Raw genomic sequence first — 14,951 nt, 5'->3', positions numbered from 1 at the left:
GAGGCAAATCTTGATATCCAACACATGCATCAACTCCTGCCAGAAGCGGGCTGTAAACTGGGCCCCCCTATCAGAGATGACTCTATCAGGGAGGCCGTGCAGCCGAAACACCTGCTGAATGAACATACTAGTGGCGCGGGCTGACGGTAAGCCGTGACAGGGGATGAAGTGCGCCATCTTGGTCAGCATGTCCACCACCACATACACTGTCGTAAAACCAGAGGATGGGGGTAAATCCGTCAGAAAGTCCATGGACACAGCCCCCCAGGGTCTTTTGGGTGTTGGCAAAGGCTGCAGTAATCCAGGCGGGGCCCCTGTCGCTGACTTGGCCTGCCTGCATGGGATGCAGGAGGTAACATAGGACTGGACGTCGTGTCGGACTCGGGGCCACCAGAAGGTACGGGAGACCAGGTTCAGGGTCTTGAACAGGCCAAAATGTCCCGCCGCCGGGTTATCGTGACACTGGCTGAGGATGAGTCCCCTGAGTGGCCCTCCCGGAACGTAGAGCCGGTCACGATAATACAAGAGTCCATCCGTGACCGTCCAAGGAGAATCTGGCCCCACCTCCTCCTTCCGGTGAGCCACCCACACCTCCTGCTGCTGTGCCTCCCGGATCCGAGCCCGTATATCAACCGGCTCCCGCACCGCAGCAAAAGACTCGACAGGGATCACTGTCCTGGGCAGAAGCTTGTCTTCCACTCGGGAATATTCGGGCTTCCTGGACAGAGCATCCACTCTTTGATTGTGCCCGCTAGGTATGTACCAAACCCGGAAGTCAAACCTCGCAAAGAAAAGAGACCACCGGATCTGGCGTTGGTTCAAATTCCGAGCGGTCTGCAGGCTTTCCAAATTCTTATGGTCCGTCCGGACCTCGATTTGATGCCGCGCTCCCTCCAGATGATGCCTCCAGGCCTCGAACGCCGCTTTGATGGCCAGCAGCTCCTTCTCCCAGATTGTATAATTGCGCTCCGAAGGGTTCAGTTTTCGTGAATGGTACGCGCAAGGGAAGTGGGTACCGCTGGGCGTCGTTGCCTGGAGTAACACCGCCCCAATGGCAATGTCGGAGGCGTCCGCCTCCACGACAAACGGCCGTTGCGGGTCAGGATGCTTCAAGATGGGCTCCTTCATGAAGGCTTCCTTCAAAATCTGGAAAGCCCGTTGTTCTGGAGCGTTCCACTGGAACCGAGTCTTCTTCTGCAGGAGCCGGGTGAGGGGGGCTGTCAAGGCAGCAAACCCAGGGATGAAAGTTCGGTAATAGTTGGCGAACCCAAGAAGTCGCTGAACATCCTTCACGTGACGCGGGGGTTGCCAACTCTGCAAAGACTCAACCTTACTCGGCTCCATGGCGATGCCCTCAGGAGAAATGCGGTGACCCAGGAAATCGATGGTCACCCGGTAGAACTGGCACTTCTCCAACTTGGCAAACAGCCGATGTTCTCGGAGTCGCTGCAGGACCTGATGGAGATGCTGATGGTGCACCTCACGCGACGGGGAGTAGATCAGGATGTCATCCAAGTAGATCACGACAAACTGATCCAACAAATCCCGGAAAATGTCATTCATGAAATGCTGAAACACGGCGGGGGCATTGGTCAGGCCAAACGGCATCACCGTGTACTCAAAATGTCCAAACGCCGTCTTCCACTCATCACCCGGCCGAACCCTGACGAGGTTGTAAGATCCACGCAGGTCCAGTTTCGTGAAGATCTTAGCCTCCCGGAGTCGGTCCAAGAGTTCGGGGATGAGGGGCAGCGGGGAACGATTGCGCACCGTGATGGCGTTAAGTTTCCTATAATCGCAGCAAAGCCGTAATTCGCCCGACTTCTTCTTGACGAAGAGCACGGGTGCAGACACTGGTGAGGATGAGGGCCGGATGAAACCGCGAGCCAAATTCTTCTCCAGAAAGTCCCGCAATGCAGCCAACTCGGGGTCCGACATGGAGTACAAACGCCCCACTGGGAGAGGCGCATCAGGGACTAAATAAATGGGGCAGTCATAGGGCCTGTGCGGGGGTAATTGATCCGCCTCTGTCTCGCTGAACACATCAGCAAAGTCGGACAGTTCAGGAGGCAAGGAAACCCCTGGGGAACCCTCCACCTGGCCGGCACAGATATGGCGGGAGTGGTCCACACACTGCAAGCTTGGGAAGGTGACCAAGTTCTGTGACCAATAGATCTGTGGGTCATGCGCCCGGAGCCACGCCAGTCCCAGGACCACGGGGAAATGCAGATCTGAGGTGATATAGAACTGGATGGCCTCCACATGGGAACTGATGGCCATACATAATGGTTGTGTGGCGGCCGTAATAGGCCCAGACAGGAGCACTCGACCATCGATAGTCTCCACTAACATGGACGGATCCACCGGGCACTGGGGAACAGCCCATTTGGCCACAAATGCTGAGTCCATAAAATTTGTGGTGGCCCCTGAGTCAATTAAGGCATGGACTGGAATCCCCTCTGGCTTGCCAGGAAGGATCAGACGTGCCTCCAAAATCAAATGCCGTGGAGGTCCACAGGCAGCATCGGAAAGACGTCGCTCAGTGTTGTGGGACGCCCGATCTATCACACCGTCTAGATCGGGCTCGGGGCGTTTCCCGACAGAAAAGTAGGGGACTTTCTCGGGGCAGGCTCGGTCACTGATGCCCGCTGTCGCTTCTTTGGGCAAAAAGGAGCCAAATGCCCAGGGTCCCCACAGTAAAAACACAACCCCCCCGATCGTCGTCTGTTCATTTCAGTCACCGATAGACGAGACCTGGCGGCACCCAGCTCCATTGGCTCCTCCCTTTGAACTGGGGGCTCACGCACAACAGGGGCTGCAGGGGTCTGTGGGGTGGCACGGCATTCAGGTCTGAGGGAATATCCACACGGGCCAGCTCATCCAACATCTCCTCCGACAATCCATCCTGGAAGGCATCCACAAGCGCAGCCTCATTCCAGGCAGAATCCTGGCTAAGCAGCCAAAAATCGCTGATATAGCCCTGTAGGGGGCGTTGACCCTGCCTCAGAGCTTTCAGGCGTCGAGTAGCAGTCTGCGTCTTAATAGGGTCCTCATACATCAGACGCATATGATCACAAAACCCCACAAAATTGTCCAAAAATGGGCTAGGTTGAGCCAGCAGAGGCGTGCCCCAACGAGCTGCATCACCTGAAAGAAGGCTTAACACAAACCCCACCTTATCCCGGTCAGTGGGGAAATCAGCTGCTCTCACGCTGATAAAGAGCTGGCATTGTCCCAGGAAAGCAGGAAACAGTTCTGGAGTGCCTGTAAATTTATCCGGTATTGCAACTTGGCATTTTCTCCTGGGTGGGGGTGATGGTGGGGGTGCAGCATGAACCTGAGCTTGCAGTTGAGCCACCTGAGCTGCCAGCAAAGTGAGTTGCTGGGTGAGCTGGGCATTCTCAGCACGTAGCTGCTCCATAATATTAGTAAGGGGTGGGAGGCTGAAAGCAAACTGTTCTGTACCAGCCTGCTACCGGCCCTGCAGAAAAGGCAACCCCTTTATAAACGGCAAGAGGCTGGAATGACGTCTGCCAAATTTATTACTACAAAAAACAAACAAGACACGAACCAAGATTCAGGAGCTTTGAAACACTATCTGAGCGGTTGCTTTCAGCAAACCAGCCCTCCCCAAACATTCCCTTTATAAAGAGTTCAGGGCGTGGCCTCTCTCTGCCTCCTTCCGAGAAGCCCCACAGCCTTCCTCTGTTTACTCCTACTTGACTGCCTCCTGCGTCGGGCGTCCTTGAACAGGGCCAGCTGTGGGTCATCTTCATCCACACTGTCAGGCTCACACAGCTGTGTCTCCATGGTGACCAAGTGGGAGGGGCCTGCCTGAGGGCTATCATCAGCAAGATCTTCAACCCCCTCAGCAAGGTCTTCAACACCCCCCTCCTCCTCTGATTCGTCTGACCCAACTGCCGAACCCACAGGCTGACCCTGAATCACAACATGGACTTTATTGTAGACCTACCCAACAGTAGAGGAAATACTGTCATCTGGACCATGATAGATCTGTTTTTGAAGCAGGCTCCCTTTATCGCCTGTAAAGGACTCCCATCTGCACAACGACTGATTAAATTGTTCCTGAAACATATCTACCGACTGCATGGTGCCCCTAAGCGAATAATTTCAGATAGAGGAGTATAGTTCACAGCGAAAGTTTGGAGGAATTTCCTTCAATTAATTGGATCATCCCAAGGCTTATCATCTTCTTTTCATCCAGCTACCAGTGGGGCTGCAGAATTCCCTATTAAAATGGTGGACCAATACCTCAGATGCTATGTATCCTACCAACAGACAAACTGGACTGACCTCCTCCCTTTCGCCAAGGTGGCCTACAATAATTCTGTTCATAGCAGCACTGGCTACACACCTTTCAGGGTAGCCGCAGGAAAAGAGTTCAGCCTGATGCCTGACTACCCTCAGGTGCCCTCCGCTTCCCAGACACTTTATCAGTGGGTGAGAGGGTGGGAAGAGGTTTGGAGAAACACGAAAACGGTGTTAAAAAAGACTTCTGAGACTTATTAAAAACAAGCTGATAAAAAGAGGGCTCCCCAAAGAACATTCCAAGTGGGGGAAAAGGTTTATCTGTCAACTAAATATTTACATCTCAAATCACCCAGGAAGAAATTGGGACCTTTCCCAATTGTGAGAATCATCAACCCGGTCACAGTAAAATTGAAACTCCCCAGACTTTGAGGGAAAATTCACCCGGTTTTCCATTGTAGCTTACTGAAACCTTTTCGGGCCTCCACTTTAAGACCTCCCCCTAAGTAGGTACCTGGACCCCTCGTAATAGCGGGTCAGACCCATTATGAAGTGAAACGTATTCTTGACTCTTTGAATCTTTAAGGGAAAATTGCAGTACCTGGTACAATGGAAGGGATACCCATTGTCTGAAGCCAATTGGCTGAAATCTAGTGATGTAAAAGCTGACAGACTTATCAAAAAGTTTTATGAGAAACACCCCAACAAACCAAAAGCCAGCTCCTAACTTGTGTTCGTTTACATTACAGGATCTGTTCTTTTTGTAAGGGGGGGCGGATGTCAATGATGCAAACATTGACATGTTTTTGCACTGACAATATAAGAGACAGCCTTTTGTTTAAACTGCTTCACTTTGAATCACAGAAGGGAGGGAAATGTCAAACGGCTATTTTGAGAAGATAAGAAATAGCCGTGCACAGAAAGGGAAGTTAAACTTCATATGTAAAACTAATTGGATAATGTGATTAATGACATGTAAATAAGGGTGGGAATTGTGTATGATACGATGGGCTTAGGGGTGGAGATTTCAGATTCTGGCATCCATCCATGAGTGCCGCTGCTGCATTTCATTAAGACTTTTTAGATTAAACAAATGCCTGAATTTTGTTTGAACTGTCTCATTAATCAGAACCATGACAGTGAAACCAAGTCTGAATAGACACGTAACAATCCCCAATACAAAGTTAAGATATCCCACCCCTAAAGCTATGTAAGCTACTACATTCCCCAATACAACTTCTTGGAGGTCTTTTCACAAAACACCCAGCCTGCAGTCCCAGGAGCACCCGATGACCTTGGTTCCCACAGGAGAAAGTCTGTTTAGTCTAGTGAAGCACCTGGTAAATCCGCCTCCCTCTGCTATGTGTCAACTGAAAATGAGTAGGGAAAATGGCTGCAGCCATGCTCATTTTCAAAGTTGACAGCTCCTCTCCAGAAAGAAAGAGTCTCCTGCAGGGGAAGCAAAAAGCAGGTTAAGTATCCCCTCAGGGCTTGTGAGGGTATTTATCATAAAACTTTTGTTATCAACCTATCTGCCTTCACATTTTTACATTTCACCCATGTAGCCTCTGAAAGGGGGTAACCTTTCCACTGGACAAGGTATTGTAACTTTCTCTTGTACAGCCCAGAATTGAGAATACGTTTTATCTCATAATGTGTCTTTCCCTCTACCACCATTGGACCAGGTGGCTCTTTCGGAATAGGTCTTAAAGTGGATTCTGACACAGATTTCAAAAGACTGCAATGAAACACCAGGTGAACTTTCCCCAACAATCGTGGAAGTTTTAACTCCACCATCACAGCATTTATGATCCTGATAATGGGGAAAGGACTAAGGAATTTCGGACCCAATTTTTTGCTGGGCAACTTTAACCATAGATATGTAGTTGAAAGATAAACTAATTTAGTCCCGTTTAGACTACTGCAACGCTCTCTACATGGGGCTGCCCTTGAGGACCACCCGGAGGCTTCAGCTGGTGCAGAATGCAGCCGCGTGAGTCGTGATGGTGGTCTCCCGATACTCCCATGTAACACCTCTACTCCGTGAGCTGCATTGGCTTCCGGTTGCCCTTCGGGTGAGATTCAAGGTGCGTACGGAACACTGTTACCTTCCCACCATAGTGTTCCCTATTTTTCTACTTGCATTTTTATGTGCTTTCGAACTGCTAGGTTGGCAGACGCTGGTACGAGTAACAGGCGCTCACTGTGTTACGTGGCACTCGGGATTCGACCCGCCAAACTGCCGACCATCTGATCGACAAACTCAGCGTCTTAACCCACTGAGCCACCGCGTCCCTTATAAAAGCCTAGTCTAGCACAATACCAGTGAAGAAGAAAAACAGCTCTCAAAATAAACCAGCATGGCTGCATAAAGAGTCTCAACATCCTTTTTACCATGTAAAACATCCTTTTTTACATGGATGTAAAAAAGATGTTGAGACTCTAAAAAGAGTACAGAGAAGAGCAACAAAGATGATTAAGGGACTGGAGGCTAAAACATATGAGGAATTGGGTATGTCTAGTTTAATGAAGAGAAGGACTAGGAGTGACATGATAGCAGTGTTCCACTATCTCAGGGGTTGCCACAAAGAAGAAGGAGTCAAGCTATTCTCCAAAGCACCTGAAGGCAGGACAAGAAGCAATGGATGGAAACTAATGAAAGAGAGAAGCAACCTAGTTCTGGTTTTGATGTTGCAGTAGAACAAACGCAGGAAGATGTGGCTCCGTCTTTCATGTTCGATTTCACCCTGCTGGGGGACCTTGGAAAGGGTCGAAAGTTGCCCTGTAGAGGCGACAAGCAAGGAGGGGATCCTCGTTGATCATGGAGGGGTGGCAGCTTTCCCGTTTGATCCAAGGAAGCCCTCCAAACCGGCAGGGGAAAGACTGGTTACATTCGTGTAGCCAGTCCTAACCTGCTGACAACGGAAGACAATAAGCACCAACAAGCAACATTACAGCAACATGGATGAAACTGGGTGAGACCTGATCCTCTCTTTATGATTTTAAGATCTCTTCCTGAAAAACTGCCCAAAGCACTTTCTGCCTCATTCCCTCAGGAAAAGAAAAGCAGTGATTTAATTACTTGTGGAAAATGGAGAAAACTACAAGACTAAGACTATATATTTTATTGTTTTTTTTACATATCACCATTAATATTTGGTAAACAGTGTGTTGTCTAGGTTTCTATTTACAAATAATAACATTTAATTTTTATAGTTCCATATTCCACATAGTAATTTTCCTTGATTTTTTCTTCTTCCAATAATATTCTCTTTTATCAACCTTAAATTAGAACATTTCTTGGTAATATTTTGAAAAATAACAAATGTCTACGAACATCCTCCACTTCATTATTAAGCTTGTTTTCTAATTAATCATCTAGATCACCTTGTCATAGATCCTGTTTTAGAGTTCTCATTTAAATTTATTTTCCCCACAATATTCAAAAGAAAGCATTTTTACTTGTTAAAATTTTCTTAGAGTTAATTACACTTATATATTAAAATCTTTTTCCTCATATGAACCATCCCAACACTTACATTTTTCATATCTTGGAATAGAAAGAAGAAAGGACAAGAATAATATACTATCTAAAAAAGCATATCCCTCTTAAACTAAATACCCTAATAATCAATGTTTCATTTTAAAAAAACATATTCAAATCTTCAAAATCCATTATATTTAAATATTTAATACATTTCCCTCATATAAATCTTCCCACACTTTTTTATATTTCTCATATCATAGGCAAAAAAAATACTGTATTGCTTAAGAAGTCTATCCCTCCTAAGCTGAGATTCATTTGTATTCAAAATTTTATTTCTTTAACCGTATTCAAACAAGTGTTTAATCTTTAAAGATTCCATCAAACGAATCCCATCATATAATTTCTTAATTCTGGCTTTAGCCCTTTTTTTTACCAAACATTTTTCCTAGTCAGTATGTTCTGTTGAATCCCAAGATCTTCCCATGGTTTTGCAAATGTTGTTGTCAGAACAAAAGCTAAGTCAAAGAGTTTTTGTGAAAATATTCCTCAGAGATCTTTTTCTTTCTTTCTCTCTTGGTTTCTCCCATCTCCTTTTTTCTCGAATTCTTGAATTCTTGACCTATAGGTTGTCATTTCCGTGTCCAGTATTTCCTGGAAGCTTTTGTCCATCTGAATCCTTCCATTATTAAATTCCATCTCAAAGTTTCTTTCCACTAGTTTATATTCAGTTGTCTGCTTTATATGATCTCTCTCCTTTTTTGTTTTCTGATCCTTCATTTGTTGTGATGTTAAATTAAGAATGCATTCATTTAAATTTTCAAATTCATTTTTAATTTCCTCATGGTTTGAAATTAATGTCATTTGTATTTGTTGTAACAGAACATACATTTCCTCCTGGAAAGTATTTATTTTTCCTTCATATATTCTTTCTGCAGACCTCTGATGCCCCATAATGCCCAAAAATCCTTTCTCTGCCAATCACTTTAAAGTTACAGTTTAAAAAATATTTATAGTCCAGGAAGGTCTGCTAAGCTTGTAGGCCGCCCTGAGTCTTCGGAGAAGGGCGGCATATAAATGGAATTAAAATTAAAAAAAAATAAGGTCAATTTTTTTCTAAATTTTATACAGGTGAAACTTGAAAAATTAGAATATCGTGCAAAAGTTCATTTATTTCAGTAATGCAACTTAAAAGGGGAAACTAATATATGAAATAGACTCATTACATGCAAAGCAAGATAGTTCAAGCCATGATTTGTCATAATTGTGATGATTATGGCATACAGCTCATGAAAAGCCCAAATCCACAATCTCAGAAAATTAGAATATTGTGAAAAGGTGCAATATTCTAGGCTCAAAGTGTCCCACTCTAATCAGCTAATTAAGCCATAACACCTGCAAAGGGTTCCTGAGCCTTTAAATGGTCTCTCAGTCTGGTTCAGTAGGAATCACAATCATGGGGAAGACTGCTGACCTGACAGTTGTGCAGAAAACCATCATTGACACCCTCCATAAGGAGGGAAAGCCTCAAAAGGTAATTGGATGTTCCCCAAGTGCTGTATCAAAGCACATTAATAGAAAGTTATGTGGAAGGGAAAAGTGTGGAAGGAAAAGGTGCACAAGCAGCAGGGATGACCGCAGCCTGGAGAGGATTGTCAGGAAAAGGCCATTCAAAAGTGTTGGGGACTTTTACAAGGAGTGGACTGAGGCTGGAGTCAGTGCATCAAGAGCCACCACACAGAGACGGATCCTGGACATGGGCTTCAAATGTCGTATTCCTCTTGTCAAGCCGCTCCTGAACAACAAACAATGTCAGAAGCGTCTTACCTGGGCTAAAGAAAAACAGACCTGGTCTGTTGCTCAGTGGTCCAAAGTCCTCTTTTCTGATGAGAGCAACTTTTGCATCTCATTTGGAAAGCAAGGACCCAGAGTCTGGAGGAAGAATGGAGAGGCACACACTGCAAGATGCTTGATGTCCAGTGTGAAGTTTCCACAGTCTGTGTTGATTTGGGGAGCCATGTCATCTGCTGGTGTTGGTCCACTGTGCTTCATTAAGTCCAGGGTCAACACAGCCATGTACCAGGAGATTTTGGAGCACTTCATGCTTCCTTCCGCAGACGAGCTTTATGGGGATGCTGACTTCATTTTCCAGCAGAACTTGGCATCTGCCCACACTGCCAAAAGCACCAAAACCTGGTTCAATGACCGTGGGATTACTGTGCTTGATTGGCCAGCAAACTCGCCTGACCTGAACCCCATAGAGAATCTATGGGGCATTGCCAAGAGAAAGATGAGAGACATGAGACCGAACAATGCAGAAGAGCTGAAGGCCGCTATTGAAGCATCCTGGTCTTCCATAACACCTCAGCAGTGCCACAGGCTGATAGCTTCCATGCCACACCGCATTGAGGCAGTAATTGCTGCAAAAGGGGCCCAAACCAAGTACTGAGTACATATGCATGCTTATACTTTTCAGAGGTCCGATATTGTTCTATGTACACTCCTTGTTTTATTGATTGCATGTAATATTCTAATTTTCTGAGATTGTGGATTTAGGGTTTTCATGAGCTGTACACCATAATCATCACAATTATGACAAATCACGGCTTGAACTATCTTGCTTTGCATGTAATGAGTCTATCTCATATATTAGTTTCCCCTTTTAAGTTGCATTACTGAAATAAATGAACTTTTGCACGATATTCTAATTTTTCGAGTTTCACCTGTAGAGATAATCCACGATGTTTTCTTTTCTTTTGTTACAGCTGTTCTTTCTTTGGTTAAAGCTTTGAAGGTCACAATAACAAGTTTTTTTCTGGGCTGTATATTTAAGGCAGTATTTCCATCGACCACTAGATGTCAGCACCAGTCCATATTTCAATTTTCAAAACAAATAAGCCATTTATCTCTGTCAATAATCTTTTTCCAGGAAACTCTTAATAAATTCCATCGATTTCACCTTTTCCAAGTTTAAATCTTATATTAATTTTATTTCTGTGTATTTTTATTCCCAATAAATTTAATTCACCACTTCCGTTTAGAGGAGGGTGGAGCAAAGATACACACCCCCTCACTTTCAGAGGATTTTTACTTCTGGGGTTTTTTCTTTTTTTTCAGGAAATCAGTCAGGTAGAAGATAGAGAATCAATATTCTTATCCAGTTCAATCATGCAGTTTACAATTGCTTAGTTTAGTGCTTTTTGGCTTCTGCTGCATGTAGCTTGGGCTAGAGTGACTCATGAATGATGCTAGCCTTTCTTCTGTTGATTTCTGGAGAGTTTTCCCCAGATGTCCAGATCGACCGCTGTCTCTCCAGGCTCGGCTGGGCTTCCTTCCTTCTTTGCCACCTCTCCAGGGTGGCTTTTGGCCCATTTAGGGTCCCCAAACAGAGAGAAATCAGCCATAGGGCGCGGAGCCCCGTGATCCCTCAGCTGCTGCGCTAACTGCACAAAACCGGAAGCCCCCAGATTTATATTATAAAGTGCTTTTAAGACATTTTTTTTAAAGAGAGACTTGAAAAGTGTGCAATATAAGTTTTGGATTTAAAAAACAAACAAACTAGAAAACTGCATCAATGATGTGTAGTGGTGAATTTATGACACTACAACTTATTATGCCTAAAAGAAACCTGGCTCGAAGCCCAGATTTAGATAAGACTGGCTGGTCTTGGAAGCTTTTACCTTTGAAGATTGCAGCTGAGAAAGAAAAGGCTTGGGGGCTGCTTATCTGTGTGGCAGAGACAATAAACTATTCTAAAATTGGCCTGTCTGAACTACGAATACAAATACTGACTTTCAGAACTGTATTGTGGAACTATTTTCCTGTAGAAGAAATATACACTATTGCCTGATATGATGGAACATTTTGGATTATAAATCTTTACAGACAAACAACTTTTAATGGTTCTTTCTTCTCCCTGGACAGAAAGGATATATTTCTCATTGGACAGAAAAATTAGAATTTTACTTATATTTGCTTAGGGGAGGTTTAAGAAAGGATTGATAAATTAGTTGGATAATCTGGAGCTCCAATAATAATTAACTGAAACTTCCTAAGTTTTCAAACAGATTTTTATAAAGGCCATTTACAAAAAATAAAATGGATGTTCCATATTTAGCTCTAAATGGTAAAAAACCATCCTTAATGTCTGTCTCTAGAAGCCTCAGTTTGATATACCACCAAGAAAATACCGATGAATCACAGGAAGAAATTCTCTCCATGTTGAAATACAAGAAACAATTGCCTTAGCTCATGATGAGATTAAAAATAACACAAAAGAGATAAAAGAACAATTTTCTAATTTAAATCTACAAACCCAGAAAATAACTACAGAGAAGGAACTAGCAAAGTACCCAAAGGAAAAAACTAATCACCAGACTCAGACAAATGAAGACTTAGAAGACTTAACGATAATATTGGAAATGGAAAAGACATATTATCAACCAAGATTTCAGAGCATACTGGAGGATAAGGAAGGAAAACTGATGGAATGGAAGATAGAGCTGTTACCAGAACTGTGGGGAATTGGAGAAGGAGGGAGGCTATTTAATGAATATAATTTACTTTAACTAAATTGTTTCTTTTGCTACAAATAATATGCACAAAAATAGAGGAAGAATTATTTGATGATCCAAATCCACTGAGTTGGAAAGTTAGTTGGCAAAGGAAGAAAGCTAGAGTAAGACTGAAGAAAACAGAAGCTTTGATGTATTAGAGGGGATATTATTATCAATTTGATGTTTGAATATGGTTAAGAATAGATTGGTAGAAATAGAAATATTATAACTAGATAGATAAGATTGGTAATCAGAATATCATATTTGGGCATGAAAAGGGAAGTAAGAAAATGCTAAGAATTTTGAATAAGGGAAGCTTTTGGTTACCCAAATATAACTTGTTTTGAAACTATAAATGATTGGAATATTTTGCATATGAATGGCAAATTAAAACTGAAAAAAGCGAAAATAGGATACTGATTGAATAAATGGATATTGAGTGCAAATGCAATTAAGATATGTTTTGGTTAGAAAAGATATTTTAAACTGATATCATTGATATTATTAGAAAACTGTAATAAATGCTGATATTCAACTGTATATGTATTAATAATAATAAGAATTGTATTTGCTTAATGTGGAAAAATGTTTATTATCAGAAGAAGAGAGGAGGTATTGGATGGTGTAATATTGGTTTTAGTTTGAAGAAGCTTATACAGTATGTACCACGGAATTATTAATGGACCCAGTCAACATGTCTATTAAGCACTTGTTTGTAAAAATAGAAAATTAACAAAATATTTATATTAAAAAAAAGATAGAGAAGCAACCTAGAACTAAGGAGAAATTTCCTGACAGAACAATTAATCAATGAAACAACCTGCCTCCAGAAGTTGTGAATGTTCCAACACTGGAAGTTTTTAAGAGACTGGACAACCATTTGACTGAAATGGTATAGGCCCCAAGCCATAGACAGTTGGGGAAGAAGCAAAGAGCTTTGGCAGCGCTGCTGAACAGCTGATTGCCAACAACGTGTGCGATCTTTGTGAGATTATTCTTTATTTCTCTTCCCTATACACTTTTAAAATATAAGTCCCTGAATTGGACAATTTTTAAAAGTAAAAACCCCAGGAAGACTCAGGAAGAAGACAGTTAAAAGCGTCGAGAATTCTGAAATGGGGAAACATAATTAAGGAATATAAAAAATATGCAGAAAAGATTTGACACTGATTGGAAAAAAAATTTTGGCTAACTTTTTTGATTTGGGAAGATTTTTTTACTTTATTGTGAAAGAGTACTTTAAATAAAGTTTTATTACTAGATAGAGATATTACAATCAATGAGGACATCTAGTGGTGAAGGAAGATACTACAATAATACAGAAAAAATCAGAAGAGTGATGACCTTGAAACAACACCTGTGGTAAACAAAGAACATTCTGTGACTACAAAAAAAACAAAGTTTTTTTATAACTACATCTTTTAACTCTAGACATAACTATTATAAAAACTATTTGAGACAGAGGGTTTTTTCTTACATCTTTGAACTGACAGAAATATCTGGATTAGACTTGTGCAGTTGGTTCTTTTTTAATGTTGGATTATAGCCTAAAGCAGTTGGCTCCCTTTTAAACCTGGATTATAACCTAAAGCAGTTGGCTCCTTTTTAAACTTGGATTATAGCCTAAAACGTTTGGCTCTTTTTACAGTTGGATTATAGCCTAAAGTAGTGGGACTTTTTCTAAAACTGGATTATAGCCTAAAGCAGTTGGCTTGTTTTTTTGTTTTGTTTTTTTCTTTCTTTTCTTTTTTTCTTTTCTCCCTGTGGATTTACAAAACTTGCTTGCTTGAACAATGAGCACACCAAATCCTACTAAAATTACAAAAAAAAACTGCTTCTGCACCCTCTTCTGGAACATGTAGTCCACTAAGTCAGGGATCTATTGAAGTAATGTTACAATGAGAGAAGGCAAACAATTTCCAAAAAGAGATGCACGCAACTCTACAACTAATGCAAGAAATGATGCAGAAGAATCATCAAGAAACAAAAAGCAATTTTGATAAGCCTAATTAACAAATGCTTGGTATAAAGACACAATTTGAGGCGCATCAACAAATGATTCTTAAAAATGAACAAAGAATTCAGAAGGTGGAAGATCAATCAGAAGAGACTGGGAAAAAAATTGAAGCACTAATAACAGAGAATGAAAGATTAGAACAAGCAAATCAAAACTTAGAAGGGGAGGTTGCTGCCTTGGAAATGGAGAAAGTGGTAGACTATTTGAGATTCCAGAACATACCCAAAGATAAAGAGGAAAATATAGCAGAAGTGATTTTTAATCTATTAGCAGAGGCCCTAGAAATGGAAAGATCGGAGATGCAGCAAGAAATGTCTGAAATATTTAGAATGAATTCAAGTTACACAAGGAAACACAAATTGCCCAGAGAAGTCCATGTAAAATTTATGAAGAAAGCAATAAGGGATGAGATGTTAAGAAGAGTCAGCTGACACATTACAATACAAAGATAAAGAAATAGTACTGTTGAAACAGATTCCCAAGAGAATAAGGGATGCTCAAAGACAATATCATTTCTTGACTACAAAGCTCATTGCAAAAGGAGTAAATTTTAGATGGCTGATGCCAGAAGGGATTCTAATCAATTGGGATAATACAAGATATCGATTGGATTCAGTGTGGAAGG

At 42.4% G+C, this 14,951-nt stretch overlaps 1 protein-coding gene across 1 annotated transcript in view; it reads left to right on the top strand.

Annotated features, from left to right (window-relative positions):
* The window catches only part of LOC310648238 (dnaJ homolog subfamily B member 6-like), a 218,535-nt gene extending 204,019 nt beyond the window's left edge, over positions 1–14,516 (top strand). Inside the window, exon 9 of the mRNA XM_083375988.1 lies at positions 13,571–14,516. Within this exon, the coding sequence (XP_083232114.1) occupies positions 13,571–13,602 (32 nt within the window). The 3' untranslated portion in view covers positions 13,603–14,516. The remainder of the gene's footprint in view (positions 1–13,570) is intronic.
* Positions 14,517–14,951: the final 435 nt, after the last annotated feature.

This window comes from Vipera ursinii (genome assembly GCF_947247035.1).
Source record: "Vipera ursinii genome assembly, chromosome: W".
In the NCBI taxonomy this organism is placed as follows: domain Eukaryota; kingdom Metazoa; phylum Chordata; class Lepidosauria; order Squamata; family Viperidae; genus Vipera; species Vipera ursinii.
This window is presented reverse-complemented; position numbering and strand designations above follow the sequence as displayed.